Source organism: Podarcis liolepis (genome assembly GCF_965112155.1).
Source record: "Podarcis liolepis genome assembly, chromosome: 8".
NCBI classification, from domain to species: domain Eukaryota; kingdom Metazoa; phylum Chordata; class Lepidosauria; order Squamata; family Lacertidae; genus Podarcis; species Podarcis liolepis.
This window is the reverse complement of record NC_139560.1, coordinates 84,674,513-84,688,039: the sequence shown is the minus strand read 5'-3', so window position 1 is coordinate 84,688,039 and position 13,527 is coordinate 84,674,513. Positions and strand designations below refer to the sequence as shown.

The 13,527-nt window shown below is 44.3% G+C and overlaps 1 protein-coding gene across 1 annotated transcript in view; it reads left to right on the top strand.

The window, feature by feature from the left end:
* The window catches only part of LOC310713855 (uncharacterized protein), a 305,933-nt gene extending 293,208 nt beyond the window's left edge, over nucleotides 1-12,725 (top strand). The window contains 2 exon segments of the mRNA XM_083518418.1: nucleotides 932-1,020; nucleotides 9,802-12,725. Coding sequence (XP_083374544.1) covers nucleotides 932-1,020; nucleotides 9,802-10,058 — 346 coding nt within the window. The 3' untranslated portion in view covers nucleotides 10,059-12,725.
* Nucleotides 12,726-13,527: the final 802 nt, after the last annotated feature.

Here is a 13,527-nt window from a genome sequence, read left to right as displayed (position 1 = left end):
CGGGGTGAGCTCCCGTCGTTCGGTCCCAGCTCCTGCCCACCTAGCAGTTCGAAAGCACCCCTAAGTGCAAGTAGATAAATAGGTACCGCTTTATAGCGGGAAGGTAAATGGCGTTCCGTGTGCTGCTCTGGTGCCGGTTCACCAGAGCAGCTTCGTCACGCTGGCCTCGTGACCCGGAAGTGTCTGCGGACAGCGCTGGCTCCCGGCCTCTAGAGTGAGATGAGCGCACAACCCTAGAGTCTGTCAAGACTGGCCTGTACGGGCAGGGGTACCTTTACCTTTACCACATAATGTGTAACTTATGTGTTGAGCTTCTTAACTGTGTTCAGCAAGTTATTGTCAGTATCCTAAGTACACTAAGGGGGCAACATGCCCTGCTAAACAGCATGCCCAGTTATTGGGGATTGGGGCTCCAATAACAGTAAATTCCAGAGGGGTAGACCTGTGAGCAGCAAAAATAACAGATGTTTTTGTCATTATTGCGGCATGTGCTTTGTGAATCATGAGTTGCATGAAATACTGAGGAGAAAACTTCAAGCATCTGCCAAAGCAGGCTCTAGTCCACAAAAGCTAATGTCACAATAAATCTGTTTTAATGTGCCATAAGACACTGTTGTGTACCAGAGAGAATGTCTGTAGGAAAAGTTTTTGCTTTTCCTTGCATAACAAGCACTCTTGCACAACTTTTAAAGGGACAGTAGGTTTGCTTTGCAGTAGGTTCCCAGTTAAGAGTACACCCATGAAGAAATTAGTCCCTCAAAAAAGGATACCTCCCTTGTACCATGTGCTTTCTCCCCCACCCCACCCCCAAAAAAATACTAAGAATAGACTGTGCTGTGCGTGCTTTGTGGAGGAAGTGATCCCCTAGATTGTTAACACTGTGTCTACTCTGCCTCTTTTTAATGTTTCATTTGCTTTGTTTTCTCCTTAGGTCTCAGAATGGGGATGAGAATGGGACTTGGCCAAACAACCAGTTTGATACAGAAATGCTTCAAGCCATGATTCTTGCATCAGCAAATGGTCAGTTGCAGCTAACATGTTCACTAATGTTATTACTTTCAGCTGTGCTGGGAGTGAGCGGGTGTGTGTGTGTGTGCAGAGGATATTTAATGTACATGCCTGTAAAAGTTTATACAGAAAGCTTGTACTAAAACAGCTTCAGGGTTATGGCAAAAGAGCCAAGGTTTGCGTGCTTCCTGAATAGCTGTGCCGCTATTTATCACCATACAGAATTCCATGGCAAATGGGCAGCTGGCTGGTTTGCAACTCTTTGTAGATTAAAGGGCTTCTTTGTTCTTAGAAGAACTCTAATCTCTTAGTCAATTAATGTTTGTATACAGGATTTTTTTCTTTAAAAAAAAAAGCTCAACATAAAAATAGCTGGAGGCGGGTTCCCAAATATTGTTCACATAGCTGCCTACACATCTTAAACAGTCCTGGTTAACAGTTGCTCAGGCTGGTTTAGGACACTTGACACGCAACTTTGGAATTAAAGCATTTACATTTTAAAACAGAGAGGGTTAGAATGCGGAAGTTCAGTTCAGCTCTGAAATGTGTCTTGGTAAAAATAGCTTTAAGGGGGTCCATATGTTCACCACTGTCTCTCAGCAAATCCAGATCCAATTTCCTTGCTTTGCGAATTAAAGGATTGCTTTTGAGCTGTCTTCTGCACAGTTCCAGGGACCAGGAAGTCGGAAGCTGCCCCACAAATTGCAGATTGCCTGATGAGCAGTGGCAGACAAGCCAGCGTTTAACTTTATAAAGAGAATCTCAGACAAAAGTCTCACAATTTATTTTTGTTGTTGTTAATGTTTATTTGTCACTTTTCTAACACAGAAGAGTGTCCCAAAGCAACTTAACTGGATAAGACATTAAAACTCTGTATAAAATACAGTCATACCTCGGGTTGAAGTCGCTTCAGATTAAGCCTTTTCGGGTTGCGCTCCGCGGCGACCCGGAAGTAATGGAGTGTGTTACTTCCGGGTTTCGCTGCTCGCGCATGTGCAGACGCCCAAAATGACGTCATGCGCCTGTGCAGAAGTGGTGAATCGCAAGACGTGTGGACGCAGGTTGCGTTCGCTTCAGGATGTGAATGGGGCTCCGGAACAGAACCCGTTCGCATCCAGAGGTACCACTGTACAATACCTTAGCATGCTGACCTATGAATATGAAAGCATCACTTACTACCCTCCCAATTAATAGTCACAGGCCTGGGTAAACAAATAGGTTTTAGTCTGGTGCCTAAAAGCAAACAACAGTGGTACCTGGTGAACTTCCCAGGTGCATTTCACAAACGGGGAGCCACCACCCTCCACACCTCCCTCGGAGAAAGCACACCAAGAAGGACCTCTGTTGATATTTATGTGGGGTCACATGAGGAGTGGTGGTTCTTGAGGTACAGGGGTCCTGAGCCACATATGGCTGTGTTAGCAAAAACCAGCACTTTGAATTGAGCCCAGAAACCAATGGGCAGCCCCTGCAGCCAGGCCAGAATTGGTGTTATATACTCAGATTGCCTTATCCCAATCAGCAATCTGGCTGCCAGCTTCTGAACTAGCTGCAGTTTCCAAACCATCTTCAAAGACAGCCCTGTGCGTAACACATTAATCTAATTTAGAGGTTACCAGAGAGTGGATAACAGAAGTTATCACTGTCCAGAGGTTATCACTTGTGCCTCAAGTGACACTAAAAGATCCAGAAGTAGCCCCAAACTGTGTACCTGCTCTTTCAGGAGGAGTGTTAACCCCATGCAGAACAGAGTGAACCCCAGCCATCCGGTTTAGTGAAGCATCCAGTAACAGCACAATACAGTAGTCTTCTCTAAATCAAGGTTGTTGGCTCCCATCTAATCCATTTATCAGTGCTAGGCACTTGTCTAGCATATCCATCACAACTCCTACAGCTGCAAAGAGGGAAACAGAGCTGCATATCATCAGCACAGTGCTAGCAATGCACTCCAAAATGCAAAGGGACCTTACTCAGAGGTTTCATGTAGATGCTAAATTGCACGGGGGATACAACTGACCCCTGTGGAACCCCACTTTGGAGGCTCCATGGGGACAAACAACAACCCACAAGCATTCCATTCTGTAAATGCAGCACATTCCCATCCACACTGGATCCAAAACACCACAAAATTAGGCAATCACTTCACAAACTGGCTGTTATCTGAATGTTGAAATCCCTGACAATTGCTTATTTAATTACGTAGTTAAAATTGCAAAATGCACATAAAACTAATACTTCTGAAGACAATGTGTTTTCTGGATCAGGTTATTCAGAGGCTGACCTCAGTGGGACTTACTGTCAAGGAAATGTGCAGAATTGCAGCATGCTTGCAAGTTTTAGATGTGATATCTTGCCTGGGGGTAAACACAGCTAGCTAATCATCACATTTATCCTTGCTGAGCTGACATCTCCCAAGTGGTTTGTCCACACGGAGCATTATTTAGCTGTTAATCCGCTTTCCCCATGCTCATAGGGCCAGCAGCATTGCCTCTGCCCATGGAGCCAACTCCCACGGGAGCCAAGGCACCCAAAGGTCTCTTTAGCTTCCTGCCACCCAGTGAGACCAGCCAGGAGGAAGTGATCTAGCAGCTGCTTGCTCTGTGGGCAAGTCCAGACACAGACAATGAGGAGTAAGTTGTGTAAGGAAAGAACACTGCCAAAGCCTCTCTTCCTTTGGCACCTTAGAGAGGATGGAGGTAAAGGACCTGCGTGTCAGAAGGCAAAGAGCAGGACCAATGCTTTGCTGGGACCAAATGGGGAGCGCCCTGGCAAGGCTGGACAGATCTCCCAGGCGGGCCACCTGTTTTCTACCAGACAGAGCCCACTCTGGATCTACAAAGGGGATCTGGTAGAAAGGGAAACAGAGAAGCTGTAGCAGTTCCTGGGGGGAAAGGCAGGCTGTAGCTGCCTGTGCAGCACACACATTTAAGAGATTTCAGTGCCTGCTATTTGCGGAACCTCTCTCCCAAGCCACATAATGGGCTTAGTTCAGCAAAGTGAGATCCATTCAAGCAACCTGCTGTTCACGTCAGTACTTTCTAATGTCCATTTAAGCAGATTTCCCCCATTATTTTTACCAAATGGAGGTGGGAGGGGTTTATTAAGCATCCCCCTCTTGTCTTAGCTGTAGCCTCTGCAAATCAACACGGATAGTGCTTAACGTCTGCTCCATCAGGCCCTGTTTGCCAAGTCCCTCTGCACAGTCAGGGTTCATCCAGACTTTATTTGGTGCTGTGCTTCTAGGCACAGGTCTGCGCTTCAAAGCTCTGTGTCCAAGCAGTTTTGTTTTGTTTTGGGTCCTGGTGCTTACCCCACGGAAACCTGCTCTTCACCGCTGAATCAGAGCAAAAGGCAATCGGAGTTTCTATGGATTGACATTTAATCTGATTCAGTGGTAAAGCGTGGGTTTTCCCCAGGGAAAGTGCCAGGACAAAAAAACAAAACAAAACGCTTCTTGACTACGGAGCTTTAGAGTGCGGACATATGCCTGAAAAGTGCAACACAAAAGAAAGCCTGGATGAGCCCTAAATCACTGTCCTGAGTTTGTAGTCCAGGGAGCGTGGCTTCTAAAAAATAGGTTACTGTGTCTATACATTCACTGGATTTGCTGCTCGCGTTAGCTCCCCCCACCAAAGGCTCTGGAGATCACATCTCTGCCAAGCGACTGATGCCTATCCAAATGCTTCCAAATGTATTTGAGTTGCAGCTTTTCTGCAGTAACTACAAGCAGATGCATTTGTCTAATAAAACAGTCTGTAATGTTGGGATGTTGTTTTTTTCAAAGGAAAGCTATTTTTGTTGCACAGTTTTAGCCCAACGTAACGCCAGTACTGAATAGTGGATGTGAACAGCCATTCAGTCCATGGTGTGAGAATAGGGTCTGTATTTTTATCTTTTAAGGATATGGGGTTAATCTATTAGTTTCAAATGAAACTGCATTGAAATATTGACAATGCTGATTAAAATGCAGCTGTTTATATTTGACTCAGCTACAAACGCAGATCAATTTTTTATTTTCACCTTATCCTTCAAAAAAATGTGACGGTGCTGTGAGCTACCTATCTATGTGCAGGGAGGTTTTGGCAGGAGAGCATTCAAAAAACAAATAAACAATAATGGTTGTTTCCCCCATACAGTGGTACCTCAGGTTAAGTACTTAATTCGTTCCGGAGGTCCGTTCTTAACCTGAAGCTGTTCTTAACCTGAAGCACCACTTTAGCTAATGGGGCCTCCTGCTGCTGCCGCTGCGCTATTTCTGTTCTCATCCTGAAGCAAAGTTCTTAACCCGAGGTACTATTTCTGGGTTAGTGGACTCTGTAACCTGAAGTGTATATAACCTGAAGCGCATGTAACCCGAGGTACCACTGTATTTAGCATTTTTGTTTATCCTAAGAAAACTAACGTACTATGGATGATATCCAGCTAAGACAGGGTAGATCCATTAAAATCAATAGACCTAGTTAATCCACTGATTTCACTGAGTCTAATCTGAGAATGACTAATGTTGGCTATCACCCTTTCCTTACAAGCGTTGTGCAGGATCCCATCATCTTCTAAGCCAGTGTTTGTCACACAGTGGCCCTTGGGCCACTTTCGTGGGGCCTCATTGCAACTGTCTGCCCTGGCCCCTAGCCGTGCCACAGCCTTTGGGCTGGACCAACACCTCCATTCCTGCTGAGTAAAGGTAACCAGGAGACAAAGAAATTGGAGAGGGGGATCAGGGAGGAGAGGAGAAGGTTTCCTTCCTCTGAAGGGAAAAGGCTAGAGGAGGTGTTGAATGAAATTAGAAAGCAAGATAACTGGGAATAGAAAGGAGGAAAAAGGAAAGAAGCTGGCAAGGGAAGAGGGGAGAGTTAAGTTGCAAGTTGTCTGTGAAAGGAGAATGGGAGATGAAATTAGAGGAGATGGCTGGGAAGGAAAATATATAAAAGCAAAGCCTTCTCCACCTAGAACCTCTGGATCAGCAAATTCTACCTAAAATGGGGAGGTTGAGTCATAATACCTCCAGTGTCAGTCCTTAGCCTGAGTAGAGCTGAGTTTTGAAGCATCTTGCCACAAGGAAAGGGCTTTGGTAAAGAATCTAGCAGTTTCCAAAGATGGATAAGATATCAGTAGAAAATATCAGTCTCTGCCTTCATCTGCCACCACATTGTGACTGGCTCTGCCTGTACTGCCATTTTGTGACTGGTGGGCCTCAGTAATTTTCAGCCATCTCAAGGGGGTCCTGGGCACAAAAAGTTTGAGAAGCCTTGTTCTAAACCATTTCTATGGTCACTTGGAAAAACTGTGCTTAACTACAGAGACTGGGGTGACATCCATCATTAGCCATATTCTGAGGTCATTCATAGATTGCATGTTTAATGAAGCACAATGGAATGGTCAATCCATGATTCTCTTTTTAGTAAGTCTCGTCCTCATGCATTAGCATGGTTGTTGAGAGAGAGAGAGAGCTCTGTGAGAAACTATTATTTGCAAAGGTTCTGAAGAGCTTAGGAATCTCTTCAATTAGTTTTAAAAACGAGTTCTTTTGGAGCATCAAAGAGAAACCCTCTGGGCCTATATCCTAAGGCAGGCAGATAGGGAAGTACAGCACAGATTAGAATTAAAGCACTGTAGAAAATTAGAAATTCCAAAGGGCCTAATTTTTACATCCTGAGTAGATATTTTAGAGATAGATTATTTATTTGGTTGGTTAAAGAAAAAAAGAACTTTAAGAGGATGTAAGCAGATGAGCTAAGATTGCATGGGGCAGATGGGAGCGAACCTGGCTTCTGTGCACGTAGGAGACTTGCATTCTGTGATAAAAGGAAACTGCCTGGTGGAATGTTGTTGCGTGGATTTTTAGACACCACCTGTCTGCAGGCCCCAGCAGGTCTCCCTGAACTGAACTGTCTGCTGTTAAATAAAGGTCCGAGCATTTGTGGTGGTCAAAGCTCAGGCAACAGACATAAGTGTCCATAGCGCCAGTGATAAGCCCTTGAGCTCTCTGGGCAGGTTCTGTTTCGGAAACAAGCAGAGACACAAGCTCATTTATTTTTGCCTGTTCTAAGATTTGCTTTCCTAGCCTCCTGTTGGCCATAAGAGGTGAGACACAAAAATTCAGGTCGATGTGAGCATGAAATAAATCAGAGTCTACCTGGGAGGAGGAGGAGGAGGAGGAAGACTTCTTAACCCTTTCATCTGCTCTAAATCACTTCCCTAGTCATCTGTTCCACATCTTCTCAGGCTGTTTCTCCCCACAGGGAGCCACAGGAGGAAGAGAGGCCACGACTTGCTCCCAATGGGCGAGGAAGGCAGCTTGAGTAAAGGATTAGGCAGCCCCTTTCCCCTTGGGACCCTGCCTGTGGTCCTCTCAAGATTTTAGTCTCTCACAGGTGCTTTCCCTTCAAATCAAACTGTTGTATGAAAAAAGATCTGCAACTGTAGGAGTATAGAAAGCAGTCAGCGTAAAAACCAGAACAAGAAGCTAAGGCGCTGCAAACAAGAAAACAAAAGAAAGTTAAGTTTTCAAAGTGCCCCATAAAAGTTTATTGTGGTGATTGATTCTCAGCACATTTCTGAAAAAGTTTGCATATTTTTAGGGGCATTTATTTTTGTTGGAACACTGGTGAAACATAATGTTGAGGCCAAATGCAGCTTATTAGAAAGCTGGAGTGTATATGTGCATAATATGCATATAAGATACAATAATTGCTAATATTTTTAAGCAGAACTGTGGGGGAAGCTGGTTTCCCATTGAGATTAAGGAGGGAAACAAGAATTTTTTTTGGGGGGGGGAACCTGTGCATATTGAAAATCAAGACTCCATCCATACCCAAGGTCCACCAACTGAAGCCAGGCACAACAGGGATTTACGGAAAGGAGCTACATAGAATTAAGAAATAGAGCTTCTCTTAGCATGGTCATCTCAGGATTATTATTTTTTTTTCCGTACCAGAATTGAGCTCACAGTTCTGTCACAGAAAAATCTACTCTGGGTCCTGCCCTCTGCCTAAACATTCTTCCCCTTCGCAGCCAAATTGAGAAAGAAAACAACAGCTGCTTGTTAAACAATTGGGAGTCAGGAACCCTCCCCAGACAATCTACTGCAAATAACCCAGAGGTCTGCCAGTAGATCTTGACATACCTTCTGCCCACCTCAGAGCTAGAGCAAGGCTAGGCAGAGGGCGAATGGTGAGTGACTGGCAGAGTTACTGCAGACCCTCTGTTGCCTGGTAGTTGCTGGACTTACATGGCTCTTGGTCTGGTACAGGAAAGCACTTCTCATGTTCTTAAGCAAGAGGGCAGAGAGGGGTTCAATTGTGCGATTGGTACAGACTGATCACTCAATATTTTTTAACAGTTAAAGTATATGTGCTCTCTTTCTTTATAAATTTAATCTTCTGTGTGGGGCAACTGACGTTTGACTTAATAAATAAATTAACCAAAGACCATACAAAACTAGAGTCTGCCATTCCATGCACTTGGATGTTATTCTGGCAGCCGGCTGCTATTTTTCATTTGAGGAGCCTGCTGTGCATAATAATCAAAGCCCATCTCATGCCAGAGGGCAGAAAAGCTTTACCAGGGCAGCTCAATTGGACGGTCTTTTCTCATTCGAGTTCCTCAGTCAAATTACAGCACAGAAGTGGGTTGGTAGGTCACTAAGAAGAGATAAGGCAGCGGAGAAGACAGATTGTCCTTTGCCGTTTTAAAAACACAACATGTTTAGGGGTATGTGTACCCCTGCGTCCCCCCAGAAAAAAGCACTATTTTAAACCCATTATTAAAAACCCATGCATAACTGCTAACTCCTGGACAGAATGTCTCTCCTCTAGCCAAAATCAAAATAGTTAAATCCATTGGCACAATTTTAATACCTCTTCCTGTTCCTCCTTGCTCTATTGTTGTTACACATTCAGTATTTTCATAGATTCTTCATATTTTGGGAAGTCAAATGAAAAGGAAGCTCCAGAAATAAGCATGGCACAAAGAAGTCCATAGAAGGGTATACAGGCAAATGTATTCATCATCAACAAAAGCTGAGTTTCAGGCCACAGATGGCTCATCTTCAGTGAATCTAAAATAAGTAGAAGCATTTGTATTTTATAAAATACAAATATGTCATTGTTTACTGTAAAAGGAGTGTTTATCTCTCATTAAAGCCAACTGTTAAAAAATGGAAAATTTAAGTCTATAGCGCAAAAATTATAGGGACACACCCCTAACCCACACGCCTGCACATACGCACCACTGCTGCAGTAACACAGCCGATTACAATGCAAGGCATACAAATGAGAGGTCACAGAAGACACACAACACAGCACCCATGTGGCTCCCTGGCCATGAGGCTCCCTGCAAAAAGCACACAGCCTTTTTGGGATGAGGATTTAACACCCACCTTTTTGCCAAGCAGCCCAGGCATGCAACAAGGGCATAGTAAGATTGCTCCTAAGAGCTCGGAGTGTGCTAGCAAGCCTCTATTTGTTCTTGCCTAGAGTTTTCCCTTCATCTCCTCTGGGCTTCAGGGAAAAGCAGGGATTTATTTTTGCCGGACTGCAGGATGCCACTTCTTCAAACCAGAGCTCTCTGCCTTATCACTCCCAAGCCTTGTGCACATGCCAAAGAGCTTGCTGTTCCTAAGAATTCTGGGGGTGGGGAGGTGGGCTGAGTGCATCTTCTCTAGATGATGTGTAGTCGAGACCCTAAATTATACATTTACATCTAGCAACGACTATGCTAAGAATTCGCCCTTCTGACTTTTCTCCCCCTTCCAATCTCCTTTTCTCAATCCCCCTCTCTGTGGTGGTGTAGAAGCCGCTGCCGCCGCCGCTGCAAATCCTGATGGGAATTCTACTCTGGGAGGAGGAGCAACAGCAGCAGGCACAATGGGCCTCAGCACCAGGTATGGCCCCCAGTTCACCCTGCAGCACGTCCCTGACTACAGACAGAACGTGTACATCCCTGGCAGCACAGCCACTCTCTCCAATTCTGCAGCCAAGCGGGATGGGAAACCCGCAGCCTCCGGAGGTGGAAACAAGAAGAAGTCAGGGAAGAAGGAGAAGAAGTAAGATTCGCAGGATGACACATCGCTGCCACCTTAGATCTAAAGGGCAGACTCTTCCAGCATTCCCCCAATTCATAGCCTAGGATGGAGGATGAATGTGAATTTGTGGTTAACCATTTTTTAAAAAATAAAAAAGTGTGGAACATGGCGAATGTACATTGCTGTCATCAGAGCTAGGAGAAAGTCTCCTACTGTTGGTCCTCCTGATGTAAAAGTATCTGGAAACAAAACAAAACAAAAAAAAGCCCTGTGGATAGTGATGAATTATAGCTTATACTCTCATGCGGATGATCTAATATGCAAGGGTGTCAGATCTTTGGAATATTTTTCTCTCCCATTGCTTTGCTCCAGAGGGATCTGCACAACATACAAGGCTTGGGGTGGGCCCTGTCCATTGTAAATAATTCTTCTAAACAGGGGTTTTGATTTATACATTTTTCCATTTAAAGAACATTCTCACGTCCCCCAAATTTTGATGAATGCTTTCTGTCCCCACAAAAATATCTCGGTTGGAATCCTTGTTATGAAATTGATGAGGGGATGCTTTAGTCTCTGCTTTTTTATTTTAAAACCGTGTCCATCCTGCATTACTAGAAGGGAATGAGTTTCAACAGCATTTTTAAAAGTTAACCAATGATGGTTGAAAAAATAAAACTGAAATGGTTATACCTAAGAGGCAAGGCGCACAAACACATTGCTATGGGAAGCCTCCCAGAGGCAGAGAATGCCTCACATGGTAGGAAGATGGAGAATTTTGCCTGTGTTGATTGATTTACAGTGGCCTCTGAAGAGACAACACATCTCATCTACACTTTGATCCGTAAATATTTATGTGTACAGTAATTGTTTTCTGGAATAAGTTTAAGGAAGTCAAAGTCAATCGCTTGTGAGTATAGTGAGCTGCCGCTCCTCCTTTAAGCACTGAAATAGCTCTGTTAGTTCCACAGGCAGACGCCTTCTGTCAGTGAATGGGCTCTGGTGGCCTTGTAGGTAGAGAATTAAAACAAAAATGGAATGCTTCATATTTTCTGCACATCGAGCTGCATGCAAAACATTCACTTCACATCTACGGTAGGCCAGCTGCCGCCTCCCAACCTAGAATAGAGAAGTCATTGCATGCCATATACAGCATGATGTAAATATGCTGTGAAGTGCCCACATCCTGGTGGAACCTGAGCATTGTCTGTCTGTGAGTAGAGTTCAGTAACAAGATGCATTGCCCTGGATCAGAGCAGTAGGAAAGTTTCCACACGCCTAGGCAAGCACAGCTAAGGAAGGCCCTTGGTTTGCTGGCCTTCTTCACATGCTGATATTAAGCGGACAACAATTGATCTGAGGACGCATGGGGCCAGGCACAGATCAGGGATGCCGGAGCTGGAGCTGGGCAGGGATTTCTGATACCAAGCCCCCAAGGCCAAGTTCTGAACATTAGAGAAGTGAGTAACCATTGGTGCACTGAAGGTCCTTGGGACCTCTGCTATCACCCCAACTTGGATGTAAATCCACTGGATTTAAAGTGAATAGTCATAAATCCCTTCGCTGTGTTTCGAAATGACTTGTTTTAGGGTTTTTAGCCACATTGTTTCATAGCCTAGTATGGAGAGGAAGTGAGTGTTTCCTGCTCCCTGTGCATTTTATCGGCTTGTGTTCTCATCTCTTTCCTCGCTCAAGCGCAGCACAGACTAGCAGGGAGCTTCGGCCTGCTGCTGGCAAACTCAGGTTGCCTTTCTATAGAGGCACTGACCAGCCGAGGGCAGAGAAGCAGCATATTTCCAACATGGAGGGCTAATCACTAGGCCAGAAATATATTACTCTTTCTTAAACCTTTGATAAGGAGCTTGTCTGAGATGGTCTGGCCTTCTATGATCACCTCAGGTTAAACATCTGACGACTTTTCAAAACATTGTGGACCACTCTCATTGGCTGTGTAGTATTGCACTGCTAGAGCGTATCTGCTGCCTCCTGTGTGTCTAGAAAGCGGGATTTGTCTGTGGGAAGAAACTTCAGTCGACGTATGGTTTTTGTACTGATCCCAGTCACCCACCCACCCCTTGTGTTTGGTGACTGCACTAGAAACAGTTTACATAGTTAAAACAGAGCGCAATCCATTGGGAAGTTCTCCTGCACAAGCTCGGCTGGAATCATCAGAAGCCACACAAGCGCATGGCAATTCTGTCCTGCAGCCTCTCTCCATCTTAACGGGGCTGATGCAGGTGAGCTTCCCCACAGGATTGGGCCTGGGTCTTATTATGTACTGAAGTAGTTATTATGTGACTCTTCTCAAAGTACTGTAGATTAATCTTAGTCATTCTCTTTTTCCTTTTAATCAATAAGCTGAAAGTAGTGTAGTAGTGCTGAAAACCTAGTGATGTGTAGGTTTCTTACTTCTTTTTTAATCTTAGTAATTGAGTTGTGGACATCAGTATTTTTTTTTATTCCTTTGTATCTTCTTTATGTGTGCTCTTTGTGCTTTTAAATGTATGTGAATTGAAACACACTTACTGTCCTTTCAATGTGTCTAATATTGAACTATACTTATATATTATATATATGCTTATATCCTTCTTATATCCATATAGACTGACGTCAATGTGTTACACGCAAGTTTTATACTCTAATATTTATATTGCTCTTTTTTCTTTGGGGAAAATAATAAAATCTTTTCTGCTGATGCGTTTGTTGTGATTGCTTCTGAAGGACGAAAAGGAGGGGAGAGCAAGATTATGGGAGTGCTAGACTGGAAACCCCAAAGTATTGAAGGCAATGTGGCAGAGGCAACAAGGCCATACTTCTTTCCAGCAGTGCCTCTGGTAAACAGGTTTTGCTGGCTTTTGCAGTGTTCAGAATCTTTCAAACATGGAAACCTATTTTCTTTACCAAGAAACTGCTGCTGCTGACAGATGAGAACTTGCCTCTGGGAGGGAGAGAGCAATGGGCACCTGGTTTAACCTATACATTAGTCATTGGGAGTGGAACCCATTCTGACTGGACCATCTGGCTCTTTTGCATTTGTGCTCTGAATAATAGATAAATAGGGCACACCTGCAGCACTGCCTCCTCAGCTATCAGTGATCCTGATCTGTTTCCACAGAAAACAAGAAAGCCTGGCTTAAGCCTATGGTAAACAATTCATGGACAATGTAAAGCAGGTGTAAATAATGAAGAGAGATGTGTCATATGCCCACTAGGGATGACTGGCATGATGCCACCCCAGTGGTAAGGGCAAGGGGAAAAGAGAATGGCACAAGAACCCAGCCCCTTGGGAAATAGGGAACTTCCCTAGTCCCTGTGAAGGGATTTGTTGCAGGTTCTACGACCCAGCTTTCTTCATTTCCTGTCTTGGGTGCTTTTCCAATTAGTGCCACCATATTGATTCTCTTTAGAACCTCCTTGTGGTATTCATGGGGCTACAGAAAACACAAACACCTTGCCCAAGGAGAGAATAGGGATAGACAATGTGACTAAACCAATCT